This window comes from Somniosus microcephalus, chromosome 2 (genome assembly GCF_052327205.1).
Source record: "Somniosus microcephalus isolate GS21.2 chromosome 2, FLI_Smic_1.0, whole genome shotgun sequence".
Classification (NCBI taxonomy): domain Eukaryota; kingdom Metazoa; phylum Chordata; class Chondrichthyes; order Squaliformes; family Somniosidae; genus Somniosus; species Somniosus microcephalus.
Window position 1 is genome coordinate 104,820,459 of NC_140988.1, and position 21,228 is coordinate 104,841,686.

At 47.4% G+C, this 21,228-nt stretch overlaps 1 protein-coding gene across 1 annotated transcript in view; it reads left to right on the plus strand.

Annotated features, from left to right (window-relative positions):
* tmem131l (transmembrane 131 like) overlaps positions 1-21,228 on the plus strand; it is a 216,624-nt gene that overhangs the window by 157,691 nt on the left and 37,705 nt on the right. Inside the window, exons 17-19 of the mRNA XM_086012018.1 lie at positions 9,998-10,130; positions 13,490-13,599; positions 14,479-14,551. Coding sequence (XP_085868144.1) covers positions 9,998-10,130; positions 13,490-13,599; positions 14,479-14,551 — 316 coding nt within the window. The remainder of the gene's footprint in view (positions 1-9,997; positions 10,131-13,489; positions 13,600-14,478; positions 14,552-21,228) is intronic.

Consider the following 21,228-nt stretch of genomic DNA (forward strand, 5'->3'; position numbering starts at 1 on the left):
GGGCTTCAGTTTCCTGGGGCATTGGGACTAGTTCTGGGGCAGGAGGGACCTATTCAAGATGGATGGGTTGCACCTCAACAGGGACCAATCTCCTCGCAGGGAGTTAACTAGTGCCATGGAGAAGGGTTTAAACTAATTTTGGCAGGGAGATGGGATGAAACATTTGAGGAGAAAGGGGACTGGGAGACACGAATAGCATTAGAGCACAGAATAGTTCAGAAATAGGAGGGCTCAGACTGGGCTAATGCGAAGTAGTCTAAGATGGGTTTGGCGTGCATGTGCGTAAATGCACCAAGTGTGGTAAATAAGGTTGTTGAGCTGCAGGCACAAGTCGCCACATGGGGCTATGACATAGTGGCAATAATAGATATCTGGCTCAAAGAAGGGGAGGATTGGGAACTTAATATTCCTGGCTATAAGGTACTCCGGAAAGATAGGGAAGGAAAAAAAGGAGGGGGGCGGTGGTAGTTTTGATCAAATAAACTATTATATCACTGGAAAGGGATGATGTAGTTGGTTGGTCAAAGACAGCATCTATTTGGTTAGAATTAAAGAACATTAGAGGAACTATTGTGCTACTGGGTGTATACTATAGGCCACCAAATAGTGGGAAGGAGCAAACTTGCAGGCAAATTACAGAAATATGCAAGAAATATAGAGTAGTGATAATGGACTTCAATTATCCTAATATATACTGGGATAGTAACAGTGTAAAGGGCAAAAAGGAGGAGGAATTCTTGAAATGTGTACGAGAACTTTCTTGATCAGTGTTTCCAGCCCAACGAGGAAGGAAGCAGTACTGGATCTAGTTCTGGGGAATTAACTGGGGCAAGTGGAATATGTTTCATTTGGGGAGCAGTGTTTATCATGTTTAAAATAGTTATGGAAAAGAACAAGGAACAATCAAGCGTAAAAATACTTAACTGGAGGAGGGCTCATTTCAGTGAGTTAAAAAGGGACCTGGCCCATGTGGATTGGAATCACAAATTGGTAGGCGAAACAGTAATTGAACAATGGGAGGCCTTCAAAGTGGATATGGTTTTCAGGTACAGAGTAGACACATTCTCATGGGGGGGCGGGAAGAGAGAAAGGAAGTACATCCAAAGCAGTTGGATGACTAAAGATATAGAAATTAAAATGAAATGGGAAAAGAATGCTTATTTACAAATATACAATTGATATTACAGTAGAGAATCAAAATGAATATAGAAAGTACAGAGGCGATCTAAAAAAAGGGAATAAATGGGGAAAAGAGAGAGTATATGAGAATAGATTAGCGGCTAACATAAAAGAGAGCCCAAATGTCTTTTTATAAACAAATAGTAAAAGGGTAGTCAGAGGAAGGGTGGGGCCAATTAGGGATCAAAAAGGAGGTCATCTTGTGGAGGCAGAGGGCCTGGCTGAGGTACTAAATGAGTACTTTGCATCAGTCTTCACTAAAGAAAATTCTGTAGCAGTAAAGGAGGAGGTAGTAGCGATATTGGGTAGGATAAAAATAGAGGATGGTTGGCAGTATTCAAAAGCCACCTGGTCCGGATGGGATGCATCCTAGGTTACTAAGGGTGTATATTGTGGAGGCTCTGGCCACAATCTTCCAATCCTCCTGTTCAAAAAAGGGGAGAGGGATAAACCCTGCAACTATAGGCCAGTCGGTCTAATGTCAGTGGTGGGGGGAACTTTGAGACAATAATCCGGGAGAAAATTAATTGACACTGGGAAAATATGGGCTAATCAATGAAGGTCATCATGGATTTGTTAAAGGCAAATCGTGTTTGACTAACTTGATTGGGTTCTTCGAAGTAACGGAGAGGGTTACATAGAAACATAGAAGATAGGAGCAGGAGTAGGCCGTTCGGCCCCTCGAGCCTGCTCCGCCATTCAATGAGATCATGGCTGATCATCCAAATTCAGTACCCTGTCCCTGCCTTCTCTCCATATCCCTTGATCCCTTTAGCCTTAAGGAATATATCTAACTCCTTCTTGAATATATTTAGTGAATTGGCCTCTACTGCCTTCTGTGGTAGAGAATTCCACAGGTTCACCACTCTCTGGGTGAAGAAATTCCTCCTCATCTCTGTCCTAAATGGCTTACCCCTTATCCTTAGACTGTGACCCATGGTTCTGTACTCCCTGGCCTTCGGGAACATCCTTCCTGCATCTAGTTTGTCTAGTCCTGTTAGAATTTTATAAGTTTCAATGAGATCCCCTCTCATTCTTCTAAACTCCAGCGAGTACAAGCCCAATTGACCCAGTCTCTCCTCATACGTCATTCCTGCCATCCCAGATATCAGCCTGGTGAATCTTCGCTGCATTCCCTCCATGGCAAGAACATCCTTCCTCAGATAAGGCGACCAAAACTGCACACAATACTCAAGATGTGGTCTCACCAAGGCCCTGAACAACTGCAGCAAGACATCCTTGTTCCTGTATGATGCGCTATCAATTACTGAGAAAGACTGGAAGTTAAGAGAGTAACAAACAGGCTTTTATTAGCTAAAGAACGAAGGCATGCCTCTAGTGGTCGACCGGTCTTGAATGCCTGGGGAACTGCAGAGCAGCCGCCTTTATACCAGGGCATGTGGGTGGAGCCAGGGGCGGAGCCAGCTGAGGCATGCACAGACAAGTACAACAATGGGCAAGAGTGAACAACAGTGAAGTGAACAACAGAGGTTTACCACATTCACCCCTTGCTTAAAAATGAGTCCGACGGGGTGAAGTGTATTAAAAGTTCGTATAATTAAGTCTTTCTGGGGGTCTTGTATGCCGTCGTGGCGACGGCTGAGGTGGTGCAGCTTCCGACGCCGAGTCCCGTGTGGGCCGGAGCACTGGCGTGTCGTCCTCCTGGGTGTTGAGTTGGTTGGTGATCAATGGCGGGTCACGGGGCCACGGCGTGCCGTCTACAGGGGTTAGGTATGGGTCCGTTGCCGCCGGTACATTGTGGGTAGCGGTGATGTTGGTTTCAGGGGCCCCCGAGGGTGCGAGGTCTCGTATGGAGACTGTGTCCTCCCGCCCGTCCGGGTACGCAATGTAAGCATACTGGGGGTTGGCGTGGAGGAGGTCGACCCTCTCGACCAGGGGGTCCGTTTTATGGGTCCTCGCGTGTCTTCTCAGTAGGACCGGCCCTGGGGACGTCAGCCATGGCGGTAGCGATGTCCCCGATGTGGACTTCCTTGGGAAGACAAACATTTTCTCATGAGGGGTGGCGTTAGTGGCAGTGCAGAGCAGTGACCGAATAGAGTGGAGCGCATCGGGGAGCACATCCTGCCAGCGGGAGGTCGGAAGGCCCCCAGACTTTAAGGCTAGCAGGGCGGCCTTCCAAACTGTCGCATTCTCTCTTTCCACCTGTCCGTTCTCCCGGGGGTTGTAACTGGTGGTCCTGCTTGTGGCAATACCCCTAGCGAGCAGGTACTGGCGGAGTTCGTCGCTCAAAAACGATGAGCCCCAGTCGCTATGGATATAGCTGGGGAAACCGAACAGGTTGAAGAGGTCGTTCAGACATTTAATGACCGTGGCACTGGTCATGTCCGGGCAGGGGATGGCGAATGGGAAACGGGAGTACTCATCAATAATGTTGAGGAAGTACACATTGCGGTCGGAGGAGGGGAGAGGCCCTTTAAAATCAACGCTCAGGCGCTCGAAGAGGCGAGTGGCTTTTATCAGGTGAGCCCTGTCTGGTCTATAAAAGTGCGGTTTGCACTCAACGCAGACTTGGCAGTTCCTGGTCATGGTCCTGACCTCCTCAATGGAGTAAGGCAGGTTGCGGGCCTTGATGAAATGGAAGAACCTGGTGACCCCCGGGTGGCAGAGGTCATTGTGGAGGGCCCGCAGTCTATCAACCTGTGCGTTGGCGCAGGTGCCACGCAATAGAGCATCCGGGGGCTCATCGAGTTTCCCGGGCCGGTACAAGATCTCGTAATTGTAGGTGGAAAGTTCAATTCTCCACCTCAAAATCTTGTCATTTTTGATTTTGCCCCTCTGCTTGTTATTAAACATAAAAGCAACTGAACGCTGGTCAGTGAGTAGGGTGAATCGTTTTCCGGCCAGGTAATGCCTCCAATGTCGCACAGCTTCCACAATGGCCTGGGCCTCCTTTTCGACAGAGGAGTGTCTGATTTCGGAGCCTTGGAGGGTTCGTGAAAAGAAGGCCACGGGCCTTCCCGCCTGGTTAAGGGTAGCGGCCAGGGCAAAGTCGGACGCATCGCTCTCCAGCTGGAAAGGGATGGACTCGTCCACCGCGTGCATGGTGGCTTTAGCAATGTCCTCTTTGATACAGTGGAAGGCTAAGCCGGCCTCTGCCGCCAGGGGAAAAGAGGTGGACTTGATAAGTGGACGGGCTTTGTCCGCATAATTAGGGATCCACTGGGCGTTGTAGGAGAAAAACCCCAGGCATCTCTTCAGGGCCTTGAGGCAGTGGGGCAGGGGAAGGTCCATAAGGGGACGCATCCGGTCGGGGCCGATGACTCCGTGTTCCACAACACAGCCAAGGATAGCGAGGCGGGTTGTGATGAATATGCACTTCTCCTTGTTATACGTAAGGTTTAGGAGTTGGGCAGTGCGGAGGAATTTGTCGAGGTTGGCGTCATGGTCCTGCAGGTCATGGCCGCAGATGGTCACATTGTCCAGGTAGGGAAAAGTGGCCTGCAACGCATTCTGGTCGACCATCCGGTCCATCTCCCTTTGGAAAACGGAGACCCCGTTGGTGACGCCGAAGGGAACCCGAAGGAAGTGGTAGAGGCGGCCGTTTGCCTCGAAGGCAGTATACTGGCGGTCCTCATAGCGGCTAGGGAGTTGGTGATATGCTGACTTAAGGTCAATGGTGGAGAATACGCGGTATTGTGCGATCTGATTGACCATATCAGATATGCGGGGGAGGGGGTATGCGTCCAGTTGGGTATATCGGTTTATTGTTTGGCTGTAGTCAATGACCAGGCGCTGCTTCTCGCCGGTCTTGACGACCACAACCTGGGCTCGCCAGGGGCTGGTGCTAGCTTCAATAATCCCCTCCTTCAGGAGCCGCTCCACCTCAGATTTAATAAAAACTCTGTCACCAGCGCTGTATCGCCTGCTTTTGGTGGCGATGGGCTTACAGTCGTGGGCGAGGTTGGCGAACAACGGGGGGGGGGGGGGGGGGGGTGACTTTAAGCGTGGAGAGGCTGCAAAAGGTGCGCGGCGGGCAATTTGAAAACTGCTGGTTGCAGACTGTGAGTGGGGGAAGGGGTCCACCGTACGCCATCGTGACACTCTTAAGGTGGCACTGAAAATCCAACCGCAGTAGAACGGCAGTGCAGAGGTGGGGCAGGACAAGCAGTTTAAAGTTTCTGTACTCTGTGCCCCTCACCGAAAGGGTCACCACGCAGTAGCCGCCGACGTCCGCTGAATGGGACTTGGAGGCCATAGAGACCCGGTGGCGCGCTGGCAGGACCGGGAGAGAGTAACGCCACACCGTGTCAGGGTGGATAAAGCTCTCCGTGCTCCCGCAGTCGAAAAGGCAGGTCGTGGCGCGGCCGTTTACCTTAATGTCCATCATGGACCTGGCTAGTTGGTGAGGTCTAGATTGGTCCAGTGTAACGGAGGCCAGCGTAGGGTCAGGCGTGTCGCTGCAGTCATCAGGTGAGGCGGTGGGTGAGTCGGGGGCCCGTTGCAAAAATGGCGGCCGGAACGGATCACCCATGGTCGAAGGCGTCCAAGATGGCGGCGCCCATGATCCACACGCGGCTGGAGGCGTACAAGATGGCGTCCAAGATGGCGGCGTCCAAGATGGCGGCCCGCTCGGCCCACATGCGGCACTGCTGGAGTTTGGGGTAGGTTTAGCCTTGCAGACGCTGGCGTAGTGCCCTTTCTTCCCACAACCAGAGCAAGTAGCGTTTTTCGCCGGGCAGCGCGCTCTGGGGTGTTTGGCTTGGCCACAGAAGTAACACTTCGGGCCCCGGGACATCGCTGCAGAAGTTGGGCCTGTGGCGCGGCGCGGCGCAGGGTGGCGGTCCTACCGTGTCCCAGGGTGGCGGCGCCCGCACCATCCACGATGCGGCCGCGTGGTCAGGGGAGTAGGCGTCCATATTCCGGTGGGCCACGTCTAGCGAGAGTGCGAGGGCCGTGGCCGCCTTCAGGTCGAGTTCGCCCTGCTCCAACAGTCTCTGCCGGGTGTAGTTGGACCTGAGGCCCGCGACGAAGGCGTCCCGGACAAGTTCCTCCGTGTACACCGCGGCCGACACCTCTTTACATTTGCAGGCCCGGCCGAGCACCTTCAGCGCCCGTAGGTATACCTCCATCAATTCCCCGGGTTGCTGTTTGCGGGACCCCAGGAGGTGTCTGGCGTAAACCTCATTTACCGGGCGTGCGTACTGTTCTTTAAGGAGGTCGAGAGCACCCTTGTAGGTAGTCGCATCTTGGATGAGCGAATAAGCTTGGTGGTTCACCTTGGAGGTCAGAACCCTTAGTTTGTCGCCATCGTTTTGAACAGTTTCGACGGAGGCTTCTAGGAAAAATTCGAAGCATCGCAGCCAGTGTGCGAACTTGGTAGATGAATCCGCCTCTTGAGGGTCTAGTTCCAGGCGTGCTGGTTTGAGGATTTGCTCCATCGAAAAAAAAGTTTAGCTAATAAAATTGATGCGCTATCAATTACTGAGAAAGACTGGAAGTTAAGAGAGTAACAAACAGGCTTTTATTAGCTAAAGAACGAAGGCATGCCTCTAGTGGTCGACCGGTCCTGAATGCCTGGGGAACTGCAGAGCAGCCGCCTTTATACCAGGGCATGTGGGTGGAGCCAGGGGCGGAGCCAGCTGAGGCATGCACAGACAGGTACAACAATGGGCAAGAGTGAACAACAGTGAAGTGAACAACAGTGAAGTGAACAACAGTGGTTTACCACACTGTACTCGAACCCTCTCGCTACGAAGGCCAACATACCATTTGCCTTCTTAACCGCCTGCTGCACCTGCATGCTTACCTTCAGCGATGAGGTTGATGTGGACTTTCAAAAGACATTTGACAAAGGACCGCATAATAGACTTGTTAGCAAAATTAAAGTTCATGGGATAAAAGGGACAGTGGCAATGTAGATACAAAATTGGCTACGGGGCAGAGAGTAGTGGTGAACAGTTGTTTTTCAGACTGGAGGGATGTATACAGTGGTGTTCACCAGGGGTTGGTACTGGAACCACTGCTCATTTTCATATATATTAATGAACTGGACTTTAAGTAACGGCATAATTTCAAAGTTTGCAGGTGGCACAAAACTTGTAAATGTAGTAAACAGTGAGGAGGATAGTAAAAGACTTCAGGAGGACATAGACAGATTGGTGAAATGGTCAGACATAAGGCAGATGAAATTTAACACGGAGAAGTGTGAAGCGATGCATTTTGATAGGCAGAATGAGAGGCAATATAAACTAGCATAATTTTGAAGGGAATGCAGGAGCAGTGACCTGGGGGTGTATGTACACAAATGAAGGCCTTCCACCAGCCATGCTGCAGCCACTGAGGTAGCACTTCATGGGAGCACTAGGACAGGCAAAGGCTCACGATGGCAGGCACTAAGGGAATGCACAAGGGTGATTGGTTGACTTTATGTAGTATTGGATTGAATGATTTATTAATGTGGTATGGAATGTTTGTTTTGTGGTGGCTCTCATTTCAGCTTTGTGGCCAAGAGGACGCTCATGTTCTGTGGCAGAGGGATGTTAAAGTGGGGAAGTGTTGAGCAACAGGGATCTGGGGTCTGATGATGCGCTCATGGACAGCTCATCCGGAAGGTGTCTGTGCAGGCTGCCTCCTCCCTTTTCCTCCACCTCCTCCTCCTGAGGTGGTCACGGAACCCGTGGAGGCAAGGTCTGTGTCCTCATGATGGTCAAGTTGTGGACTTGTGGAATTCAGAAGAAACATCTTTACCCAGAGAGTGGGGAGAATGTGGAACTCGCTACCACAGGGAGGGGTTGAAGTGAATAGTATAGATACAGATAAGCGTATGAGGGACAAGGAAGTGGTGGGTTATGCTGATCGATTTAGATGAGGAAAGATGGGAGGAGGCTCGAGTGGAGCATAATCGTCAGCATGGACTGGTTGGGCCGAATGGCCTGTTTCTGTGCTGTATATCCAATGTAATTGGGACACCTGCTCCAGTGAGTACTGGTGGGCTCCTCCTGAGCGGATAAGGCAGCGGAACCGTTTCAGCACCCCGATGGTCAGCTAGATGACGTTCCTCGTGGCAGCATAGCTATCATTTTATGACTGCTGGCCACGAGTGATGGGGTTGCTGAGGGGAGTCACCAGCCAGGTGTAGAGCGGATAGCCTTTGTCGCCGAGCAGCCTCCTCAGGTTTGATGTGGTGGCTGGAAGATTTCTGGCGCAGGGTGAACGCATCATTGCTGCCAGGATAGCGGGCATTCACCATTGTGCTGGGCGTGGTCACACACTGACTGCACATTAAGTGAGTGGAGCTCTTTGCGGTTATGGAACATCTCACCATTGAGATGCGGTGCCCGCAAAGCCATGAGTTCAGTCGATGGCACCTGACACCATGAGGAAGCCCAATATGCTGGCAAAACCACGTGCGCACTCCTCCTGCTTCTCTCTGTTTAGAGAGAAGGCAATGAAGTCTCCTCTGCTAGCGCACAGAGCCTTTGTCTTCCCGGATGCAGCGATGGATGGCGAACTGCATGATGTTTGCTATGTCACCTGTTCCAGCCTGCAAGGATCCGCTGGTACAAATATTCAGGGCCACGGTCACCTTGAAGACTGGTGGCAGAGCTCTGTGACCACCTTCTTGCTGAAGTGGAGCCGCCGAACACACTGCTCCTGGCTTAGGAGCAGGTAGGCGAAGTTCTCCCTGAAGACCCAAGGTGGGTAAGGCCTCCTGCTGAGAGCCTCCCTCCTCCCTCAGCGAGCAGCTTGTCTTCTTTGCTGCCCCTGCTCCATCTTCCTGTCATGCTGTAACTAGAGCCCCCATGACTGGGAGCAAGTGGTGTAGTCAGAGGCCTTCCAGTAGCAGCCAACGCCTTCCCAACGCCCAGCAGCAATCCCTGCACACTTTAACAACTTTTGAAATCTCTTCCAGCAACCCAGTGCTCCTGCAAACTCTAAGAGCCAGTATAAAAGCAAGAAGCAACTTGCCTGCAAGTTGGATGTATCCATTTAAGTAGCGCTGGTGGGGGTGGGGTCCCTTATGCAGCTGAACTCACGAGGGACCCCCCACCAGCTGACTGACGTCACGATCTGCCCGTTCCTTATACTGCCGACGCATGCATGTACTGCCCACGCTATCACCTTCACCAAGGTGAAACACAGCGTGGACCATGCCAGAAGTGGGTGCAAACGAGGCAGATGCCATTTAAAAAAAAAAAAAAAAAACACCAGAACTACCAGCACTATGGGATTGAATTTCGCAACCATAAGAGTACAAAAGCAAGGAAGTTATGCTAAAACTTTATAAAACATTGGTTGGGCCTTAGCTGGAGTATTGTGTTTAATTCTGGGCATCACACTTTTGGAAGGATGTCAAGGCCTTAGAGAGGGTGCAGAGGCGATTTACTAGAATGTTACCAGGGATGAGGAACTTCAGTTATGTGGAGAGACTGAAGAATTTGGAGTAGTTGTTCTCAGAGCAGAGAAAGCGAAGAGGAGATTTGATGAAGGTGTTCAAAATCATGGATGGTTTTGATAAGAGTAAATAAGGACAAACAGTTTCCAGTGGCAGAAGGTTTGGTAACCAGAGGACACTGATTCAGGGTGAGCCAGCGGCGACATGAATGTGTTTTTTTACGCAGTGAGTTGTGACCTGGAATGCACTGCCTGGAAGGGTGGTGGAAGCAGATTCAACTTTCAAAAGGGAACTGGATGAATACTTGAAGGGAAAAAATTTACAGGGCTTTGGGGACAGAGGCATGGAGTGGGACAATTGGGTAACTCTTTCAAAAGAAACGAGAGGGGCCGAATGGTCACCTGTGCTGTATCATTCTGTGACTCTAACTTTTAGATGATTGTTTATTTCCCCCTGGAACAGGCAGAGAATGATTAATGAAGATCCTGACATGCGGCAGACAGTCCAACGACCATTTCCATCTGACTTCATTTGGCCCCGTTTAACGTCAAACTTCATAATGAGCTTCAGTGCCACTGCTTCGCACAACACAACGGTACGGTGCTCTGATCAACACTTCGAAACTTAAAACGATCTTAAAGGAGACACTTGATTATCGTACTGATTGCTACAGTGGGTTAAATTGACTTTATCACTTTGATCTTGGTTTAAAATTCAGTTCAGACAAATAGCATATGGGTCACCTTTGTCTCATTTTATAGATGGACTCTCACCAGCCATATCCATTTAAAATGAAACCAGTTGTGTGTCATTAACTTCAACATATCTTTAATATTTTTGTAAATATTGCTTTTATCGTTCAACACTGTACACTGTTCTGGGATAGCTTGTTTGAAATCACATGAGGGAGCTGAATTAACAAACATCTGAAATAGAAAGTCCTTTGAAGTAGTCCTGGGTTACTCTCAATCAGTTGTGACTCCTTCCTCCTTCTCGTTATCTGCCTATCCATCTAGTCACGCCATATGTCTGCAGTAACCATAGTATCAATTACCTTTCCTCTCATTGGTTAAGTGTGCTGCCTTTGTTTTTCTACCTTCTGTACGCCAAAAAAAACTTCCATCATTTTGCAGCATAACATTTTTTGATATCAATTGTTCCTCACAAGCCACACCATATATTCCTCAAAATAAACTTCAGAAATATATTTAAAAATTCAACAATTCACACACAAATACTCATACAACTTTCTTTCCTCCTCCCCCACCATGCCAAGACCAACAGCCTTGACCTCATGTACAACCAACTCTTCTCAAACGGTGCCATACCCACGGCCCATCCCACCCAAGGATGCCTCCTGTAGAAGGCACTTGCAAGCTGAAGGCACACAACTCTTAAGGCCAGCCCCACACCCATGACAGCACTGCTGCTGCATCTGCTGCCTCGTGATCTGGCTGTCAATTAGCTTCAAGCCCTTGGACCCAGGCAGGCCCTGAAATTGTTACTAATTTTCAGATTTGTTCATTTCTAAGTATGCCTCCCTTCAAATTAAAATTCCCATCCTCCCATTTAAGTCGTTTCATGGCCTCACCCCTCCCTATCTGTTCATTCCTTCAGCTCTACAAATCCTGCCCACCCCGCCACCAGATCCTACACTCTGGATATCCCTTCTCAAACCTCTCCTCCTCCTCCAACACCCATCTTAAAATCCACCTATTTGACCAAACCTGTGGTCACCCCTCCTAATATCACCTTTCACTCGATACCCATCTGTGAAGTGCTTCAGGACTTTTTTTCCAATGCTAAAGGCGCAATATAAATACAAGTCGTTATATTTAACGCAGTTAAACACCAGTAGATATGGGGATTCTTCTGTGAGCCAATGACCTACCCATCGCAAGCTCACATCTCTAGACCTACTCTAGGGCTACTTACTGAGACAGACTGCACAATGCCAAATCTGTTGTAAGCTATTGCCCTACTTCTCCCTACAAGCTTCCAGCACCCTCGACCAGGGATGACCACAGCTCTGTCACCAAGCACTCGTCGCTTTAATGTATAGTGCTGTATAACGATGTGTAGTCCTCACTGCAATTAGCTGCAAGTAATGTGAAATATGTATCATGGGTTTCATAGAGTCCATGCTAAGAGGAGGCAAATTAATTATTTAACCCAGCTGAAAGTTATATGCTGAAAACATAAATGCCAAGTCCTGGACTTGCTACTTCTGGTTAGCAGTAATATTTATTTGTGCAAATAATATACAAGCAGCACACAATGCTGGATTTCTTTAGCCATTTATCTATTTATCTATATACATATATATATTATATATATAAAAGGATAGTGTCTGTCTGTCGTCGTCCGTCCATCCGAAATTGTTCCGACAGTATACAAAAAACGTTCAAAAATCCGCTCATTAGCGCTTGACCAATCCTACTGCTCATTAGCGTTGAGTGACGTGATGGTTGACCAATCCTACAGTTCAGTGACCTATTGGTTGACCAATCGGTGCGTCACGGGCGGGACCTAATCCTGCAGCCTCCCGAAACGTTGCCGCCATTTTTTCCCCTGCTTTTACCAGCTGCGGCGGCCTGCCGGAGTGGGAGGTGAGTTGGGGTCACTCGGGCCAGGCCTGACAACCGCTCGGCCCGAGACACAGAGCGGGGGAGCGGCAGCGGCCGGCTGTCAACCGCGCGGCCCTCTAAACTGCCCTGGCAACGCCGGGCCCCCCCCCCCCCCCAGCTAGTGTAGTATAAAAGCACATATATTGAACAATCTCAGATGCTGACTTGAATGATTGTTGCTGGTTAAGTTTTAGAGCATAAATTCTAACAGACTTGGGGAGAGAAATTGGGTAAGTAACGCCACTTGTTAGCGCCTAAAGAGGCAGGCAGTGGCTGTAGCGCCACTGGCTGCGCCTCCCGCGATATTGAGTTGGGGCGATAATGGTGGCGTTAGTCTTTTGCGCTGCGCCGCCACCGATGACGTCATCGGTGTGCGCAGCACCCCGTTCGCGATATTTGGTAGCAAACGGTGCAGTTGTGCCGTTCGCTACCCGCGCCCGGTTCATGGGGCCTTACTGTGCTGGCAGCGGCGCAAGTTAAGGTGGAGGTGCGGGGCGACTGTCTTTTTCGGCGGCCGCCTGCCAGCACCTCCGTCCCTGGCCTCCCCCCCCCCCCCCCCCCCCCCCCCCGCGGCATTGCCGGCTGTTTCCCGAGAGCCCGGCACTTCTCCTTGGTGCCGGGCTCGTTTGCCGGCACTTGCGATCGGGGTTCGCGCTGTTGCAGGCACCTCCCCCTTAACAGTGGGAGGAAGGCCTGCAGTACCGCAGCGTGCCGTGCCGCAGCGTGTGGCACTGTGGCACGTTGCGCTGCGATATTCAGTTTCAGCGCCCTAAGAGGGTCGCTGAGCGCCTCGAGCCTCGCCCTGTGTCCCTCGAGGGGCAATGAAACTGAATATCGGACGATCGCTGAAGCCGCGCTAAATCCTGCGCTCAGGCGACTTTTGCGCCACTTTGGCACCCCAACCCAATTTCTAGGCCTTGATGTTTTAATTTAAATTTCCATATTTGCTGCCAGAAAACTTCACTCTTAAAATGACCAGCCTGAATGTCCGTTGGCAAGGCATAGCTAGCAATTTGTGAATTATATTTTAGTGATAGAAATGGAGAGAGAGACATATGATATATGCATATAGACACACACACACACTTTTATATATAAATATATATATATACAATAATTTATATAAGTATATTATGGTAACAATTTGCATACATTGATTAATATGTACTAAACATAAGTGCAATGGTTTACTACCTATTTGTGTATGGCCAAACCCTTGGGACATTGAGTGCCGTGTTTTCAACAAACCAGTGCAAAATATTTTAAGAACTTTTCACTTTTAAGTTGCTAGTGTAATGAGGCAGATTGTTTTTTTTTAATGTTTCAGGTGAAACACTTTGTTTTGAAGAACCCATCAGATATACCAGTCACAGTGCAGCTCCTGCCAGTGTCTCGCTATCCAAATCCCCAGGCTGCTTTAGGCCTAGTGCAGAAATGGTAAACAGCATCTTTTCATTCTAAGTATGCTTCAACTAGAAAAGCAACTGATTTAATTGGGCTAGATTGTGCTGTCTTCCACTGCACCATTCCATGCTGTCCCCTGCTACTCATCCGTATAAGTGTATTTAACAGACTGAATAATATAAATTATAAAAATGTAAAAATAACCTTTGTTTTAAATGTTACAACCTACAAACTAAGTTGTAGTGTTTTAGTGTCAAAGTTCTCATCTTTCTAAGGTGTTGTCTCCTGCTGGAAGTTTGGTTCCATGGGGCTGTTTGTCTTCTAGCCCCTCTCACAAAGGCTATTCTTCATTACTGTACCGCAAGCCTGGACAGTGAGTGTTGTCCAATATCATAGCCAAGCTGATATCTACTTCCCTACTTTGCAACAGGGGTGACTGGATGATGATCAGGAGCAGAAACCACGGTGCTTAACCCATTTCATCCCACCCCAATGCAGTTAAGATAATTTGTGGGACCCCTGTTGCTCCCTGGCTGAGATCAGCTCACTGCACTTACTGGTAACCAAATCGGAGACCTTCTGCTCTTTGCGGTTCAACTACATGCTGCCTTTGCCAGCTGAGCTATCGGGCATTAATGTTAAAACTTGAGGCTGTCTTGACCCATTTTTTGAGCCAGTTCTAATAATGTGGCAAAACAAATGCCTGTTGTGGAGAGAAAGTACGGTTAGTCAGTTTTTTTTACAGGTATCCTCAAGTGGCAACTGTTGTAGTTATGAATTACCAATGATATTGTGAGAAAATGGATTATAAGGGAAACAGAATTTCACGTGCACATATCTATTTTACACAAGTGCAAGTTAAGTTTGCAGTAGTTTTATTCAGGACTGGTAATTCTATTAATTTTTTAAAAGGTACAAGCTAATGAGGGAAAGCATTAGTGTCACAGCAAACGAATTTAGGCTGGTAAAGCCCCCTGACAGTAAGGTAAGTTCTATTCCATATGGTTTTCTAAATAGATCCTCAGTTAAATGCTGCATAGTGATGCACAGTGTGGTAATTAAACGTATGAAACTTTATGCTTTTATTTTTCATCATCTCCGTATACCATTTAAGCACCCACCCCCCTGCCAAAAAAAAAAGGTTGTGAGCCAATGTTCCGTGGCCCATACTAAAGCTGCTCTTAAGCTGGTTCCTACAAGTGGACATGACTAAATAACCAGGAATTTGCGATGAGAATAGCGGTGAGGCTATCGGCAACGAATTTGCATTCCTTTAAGGCACAAAAACCCTACAGGGAAACATAGAAGATAGGAGCAGGAGTAGGCCATTCGGCCCCTCGAGCCTGCCCCGCAATTCAATGAGATCATGGCTGATCATCCAAACTCAGTACCCTGTCCCTGCCTTCTCCCCATATCCCTTGATCCCTTTAGCCTTAAATATATCTAATTCCTTCTTGAATATATTTAATGAATTGGCCTCAACTGCCTTCTGTGGTAGAGAATTCCACAGGTTCACCACTCTCTGGGTGAAGAAATTCCTCCTCATCTCAGTCCTAAATGGCTTACCTCTTATCTTTAGACTGTGACCCCTGGTTCTGGACTCCCCCGCCATCGGGAACATCGTTCCTGCATCTAGTCTGTCGAGTCCTGTTAGAATTTTATGGGGGAAAAATTCAGTTGTTTGCACCTCCCGTTAGCGCCTTAAGAGGGGGCCAATTGGGGCGCAAAGCAACTCGAGGCCGGGTGCGGCGATGTTTGTGCCGCTCGCGAAATTAACTAGACATTTTGTGGCGGCGCTAAACACGCCTGCCATGGTCTCCTGCGCCGGCAGATTATGACATCAGTCAAGTGCGCAACGCCCCGTTAGCGCCCTGGACCGGATATTGAGTGGCGCCCCCTGCCTTACCGACTGCCGCTAGCAACGATTTTTCATCATCTCCGTATACCATTTAAGCACCCCAACCCCCAGCCAAAAAAGGTTGTGGGCCAATGTTCCATGGCCCATACTAAAGCTGCTCTTAAGCTGGTTCCTACAAGTGGACATGACTAAATAACCAGGAATTTGCAATGAGAATAGCGGTGAGGATCGGAGATGGGCATTGGACTAAGTATCGGGGATGGGCATTATGCTGTCAGAAAGGGACTAGGGGAGCGCTATCTAAAGGCGACCGCATCCTGCCTTTTTTGTCGGTGACATTTTTGCACCACGCATTCTGAGAGAGAGAGAGACTTCTGGAGAGATCCAACGCTGTGTGAAGGAGTTTTGAGTACCGAGCAGCACTTTGCAGGTTTATTTTGATTTGCCCTTCCTTGCTTCGCCAGCACTCTGAGGTAGCGCCTCGCTCCTCGGCCTTTGTGCCTTAAGACAGGTGTGAAGCGCCTGATTTAGCGCTCCAATCACCTCCAGGGGGCGATAAAAGCCAAGTTTGCTGTCGGAGGCGATAATTAGCGCCAGGTGCTAAACCTTGCGCATCGCCAATAATGGTGCCCTAAATGGGGTGATACCGAATTGTTCCCCCAATAAGTTTCAATGAGATCCCCTCTCATTCTTCTAAACTCCGGCAAGTATAAGCCCAATTGACCCAATCTCTCCTCATACGTCATTCCTGCCATCCCAGGTATCAGTCTGGTGAATCTTCGCTGCACTCCCTCCATGGCAAGAACATCCTTCCTCAGATAAGGCAACCAAAACTGCACGCAATACTCAAGGTGTGGTCTCACCAAGGCCCTGTACAACTGCAGCAAGACATCCTTGTTACTGTACTCGAATCTTCTCGCTACGAAGGCCAACATACCATTTGCCTTCTTAACCGCCTGCTGCACCTGCATGCTTACCTTCAGCGACTGGTGCACAAGGACACCCAGGTCTCGTTGCACTTCCCCTTCTCCCAATCTACTGCCGCTCAGATAATAATCTGCCTTCCTGTTTTTGACACCAAAGTGGATAACCTCGCATTTATCCACATTATACTGCATCTGCCATACATCTGCCCAATCACCCAACCTCCCAACCTGTCCAAATCATACTGGAGTTTCTCGGCATCCTCCTCACAGCACACATGCCCACCCAGCTTTGTGTCGTCTGCAAACTTGGAGATATTACATCTAGTTCCCTCGTCTAGATCATTAATATATATTGTGAATAGCTGGGGTCCTAGCACCGATCCCTGCAGTACCCCACTAGTCACTGCCTGCCACTCGGTAAAAGAGCCGTTTATTCCAACTCTTTGCTTCCTGTCTGCCAGCCAGCCAGTTCTCTATCCAAGTCAGTACCTTACCCCCAATCCCATGTGCTTTAACTTTACACGCTAATCTCTTATGCGGGACCTTATCGAAAGCCTTCTGAAAGTCCAAATACACCACATCCACTGGTTCTCACTTATCTATTCTACCAGTTACATCCTCAAAAAATTCCAGTAGATTAGTCAAGCACGATTTACCTTTTGTAAATCCATGTTGACTTTGTCCGATCCTGTCACTGTTTTCCAAGTGCTCTGCTATTACACCTTTGACAATGGACTCTAGCATTTTCCCCACTACCGATGTCAGGCTTACGGTCTATAATTCCCCGTTTTCTCTCTACCACCTTTTTTGAATAGTGGGGTAACATTAGCTATCCTCCAATCCATGCGAACAGTTCCAGAATCTATAGAATTTTGGAAGATGACCAGCAATGCATCTACTATTTCTAGCGCCACTTCCTTAAGTACCCTAGGATGTAGATTATCAGGCCCTGGGGATTTTATTGGCCTTCAATCCCATCAATTTCCTTAACACCATTTCCCTACAAATACTGATTTCATTTAGTTCCTCCTTCTCATCGAAAAGTGGTCCAACCGTTGCTAATAAGAGAAGTTAAAGATAGTATTAGATCAAAGGAAGAGGCTTATAATGTTGCCAAAAAAAGTAGTAAGCCTGAGGATTGGGAAGATTTTAGAATTCAGCAAAGGAGGACCAATAAATTGATAAAGAAAGGGAAAATAGAATGAGAGTAAACTAGCAAGAGACACAAAAGCAGACTCTAAAAGGTTCTATCAGTATGTAAAAAGGAAAAGATTAGCAAAAGTAAACGTGGGTCCCCTGCAGGCTGAGACAGGAGAAATTATATTGGGGAATAAGGAAATGGCAGGGAAATTAAACAAATACTTTGTGTCTGTCTTCACGGAAGACGCAAAAAACTTCCCGGAAACGGTGGAGAACCAAGGGTCCAGCGAGAATGAGGAACTGAAAGAAATTAGTATTCGTTTAAAAAAAAATAGAACTGGAGAAATTAATGAGACTGAAAGCTGATAAATTCCCTGGACACCCTAGGGTTTTAAAAGAGGTGGTTACAGAGGTAGTGAATGCATTGGTTGTCATTTTCCAAAATGCCATAGATTCTAGAACGGTCCCGCGGATTGGAAGGTAGCAAATGTAACCCCACTATTTAAGAAAGGAGGGAGAGAGAAAACTGGGAACTACAAACCAGTTAGCCTGACATCAGTAGTAGGGAAAATGCTAAAATCTGTTATTAACGTGGTAACAGGGCACTTGGAAAATTATAGTAGGATTGGGCAGAGTCAACACGGATTTATGAAAGGGAAATCATGTTTGACGAATCTGAGTTTTTTGAGGTTGTAACTTGCAGAATAGATAAGGATGTGGTTGTGGTATATTTGGATTTTCAGAAGGCATTCGATAAGGTGCCACACGAGGTTATTAACCAAAATTAGGGCTCATGGGATTGGGGGTAATATACTAGCATGGATTGAGGATTGGTTAACGGACAGAAAACAGTAGGAATAAACGGGTCATTTTCAGGTTGGCAGGCTGTAAATAGTGGGGTACCGCAAGAATCCGTGCTTGGGCCTCAGCTATTCACAATCTATATTAATGATTTGTATGAAGGGATCAAATGTATCATCAGCAAACTTGGATATATTACAACGCTAGGTGGGAATGTAAGTTGTGAGGAGGATGCAAAGAGGCTTCAAGGGGATATAGACAGGAGGCTAAGTGAGTGGGCAAGAACATGGCAAATGAAATTTAACGTGACGTTATCCACTTTGGTAGGAAAATAGAAAAGCAGAGTTTTTTAAATGGAGAGAGATTGGGAAATGTTGGTGTTCAGAGGGACCTGGGTGTCCTTGAACATGAATCACTGAAAGTTAACATGCAGGTACAGCAAACAATTAGGAAAGCAAATGGTATGTTGGCCTTTATTACAAGAGGATTTGAGTATAAGAGTAAAGAGCCTTGCAATTATATAGGGACCTGGTGAGACCACACCTGGAGTATTGTGTACAGTTTTGGTCTCTTTTTACCGAAGGAATGATATACTTGCCATAGAGGGAGTGCAATGAAGGCTCACCAGACTGATTCCTGGGATGGGAGATTGTCCTATGAGGAGAGATTGAGTGACTAGGCCTATATTCTCTGGAGTTTAGAAGAATGAGAGGTGATCTCATTGAAACATACAAAATTCTTTCAGGGCTTGACCAGGTAGATGCTGGGAGGATGTTTCCCCTGACTGGGCAGTCTAGAATCAGGGGTCACAGTCTCAAGATATGGGGTAGGCCATTTAGGATTGAGATGAGAAGTTTCTTCATTCAGAAGGTGGTGAATCTTTGGAATTCTCTACCCCAGAGGGCTGTGGAGGCTCAGCCGTTGAGTATATTCAAGACAGAGATCGCTAGATTTTTGGATATTAAGGGAATCAAGGGATATGGGGATAGTGCAGGAAAGTGGAGTTGAGGTCGAAGATCAGCCATGATCTTATTGAATGGCGAAGCAGGCTTGAGGGGCCGAATGGCCTACTCCTCCAATTTCTTATGTTCTTATAGTGGAGGAAATCTGACTGCATCTTCTGGAGTACGTACATGCTCAGTTAAACGCGGAAATCCAGAAGTTGCTGTGTGACTTGAGGATTGGTGTGGTAGAAATGGGTTTCGATTCATGGGACAGCGGCACCAATACTGGGGAAAGAGGGAGTGGTTCCGTTGGGACGGGCTTCACTTGAACCGTGCTGAGACCAGTGTCCTGGCAAATCGAATAACTAGGACTTTAAACTAAATAGTGGGGGGGAGGGTTCAGGTGAGGGGAAACTTAGAAAGTTAAAGAGAAAGGACAAGGCAGGGTAGCGATAGGGGTAATGATAACCAGAGTGTGACAGGGGAAGGGACAGAGCGTACAAGCATAAGCGTGCACCAGCAAATGGGGTCAGAGTAGGGAAAGATGGTAAAAAGACAAAATTAAAGGCTCTTTACCTGAATACACGTAGCATTTGTAACAAGATAGATGAATTCACGGCACTAAATAGAAATAAATGGGTATGATCTGATAACCATTACAGAGATGTGGCTGCAAGGTGACCAAGGTTGGGAACTGAACTGAAGAGATATTTGACATTTTGGAAGAATAGGCAGAAAGGAAAAGGAGGTGGGGTGGCTTTGTTAATAAATTATCAGATCAGTGCAGCAGTGAGAAATGATCTTGGCTCGGAAGATCAAGATGTAGAGTCAGTTTGGGTGGAGATGAGAAATAAAATGGGAAAGAAGTCACTGGTGGGAGTAGTCTATAGGCCCCCTAACAGTAGTTACACTGTAGGACAGAGTATAAATCAAGAAATAATGGGGGTTTGTAAGAAAGGTACTGCAATAATCGTGGGCGATTTTAATCATAGATTGGACAAATCAAATTGGCAAAAGTAGCTTTGAGGACGAGTTCATAGAGTGTATTCAGGGCAGTTCCTTAGAACAATACATTGTGAAACCAACTAGGGAACAGGCTATTTTAGATCTGGTAATGTGTAATGAGACAGGATTAATTAATGATCTCAGTAAAGGATCCTCTTGGGAAGAGTGCTCATAACATGATAGAATTTCACATTCAGTTTGAGGGTGAGAAACTTGGGTCTGAAACTAATGTCTTACCCTTGTAATTGCCTTTATTTAAGTTTATGAAGACAGAGTTGGCTAAAGTGGACTGGGTAAATAGATTAAAAGGTAAGATGGTAGATAAGCAGTGGCAGACTTTTAAGGAGCTATTTCATAACTCTCAACAAAGATATATTCCAGTGAGAAAGAAAGACTCTATGAGAAGGATGAACCATCTGTGACTAACTAAAGAAGTTAAAGAAGGTATCAAATTGAAAAGAAAAGGCAAACAATGTTGCAAAGATTAGTGGTGGGCCAGAAGATTGGGAAATTTTTAGAAACTTGCAAAGGATGACTAAAAAAATAATAGAGGGAGAAAATAGATTGAGAGTAAGCTAGCAAGAAATATAAAAACAGACAGTAAGAGCTTCTACAAGTATATAAAAAGAAAGAGTAGCTAAAGTAAACGTTGGTCACTTAGAGGATGAGACTGGGGAATTAATAATGGGAAACAAGGAAATGGCAGAGACTTTGAACAAATATTTTGTATGTGTCTTCACGGTAGAAGACACTAAAAGCATCCCAATAACAGTGGAAAATCAAGGGGCAAAAGGGAGGGAGGAACTTAAAACATCACCATCACTAGAGAAAAAGCACTAGGCAAACTAATGGGACTAAAGGCTGACAAGTCCCCTGGACCTGATGGCCTGCATCCTAGGGTCTTAAAAGAAGTGGCTGCAGAGATAGTGGATGCATTGGTTGTAATCTTCCAAAATTCCCTAGATTCTGGAAAGGTCCCAGTGGATTG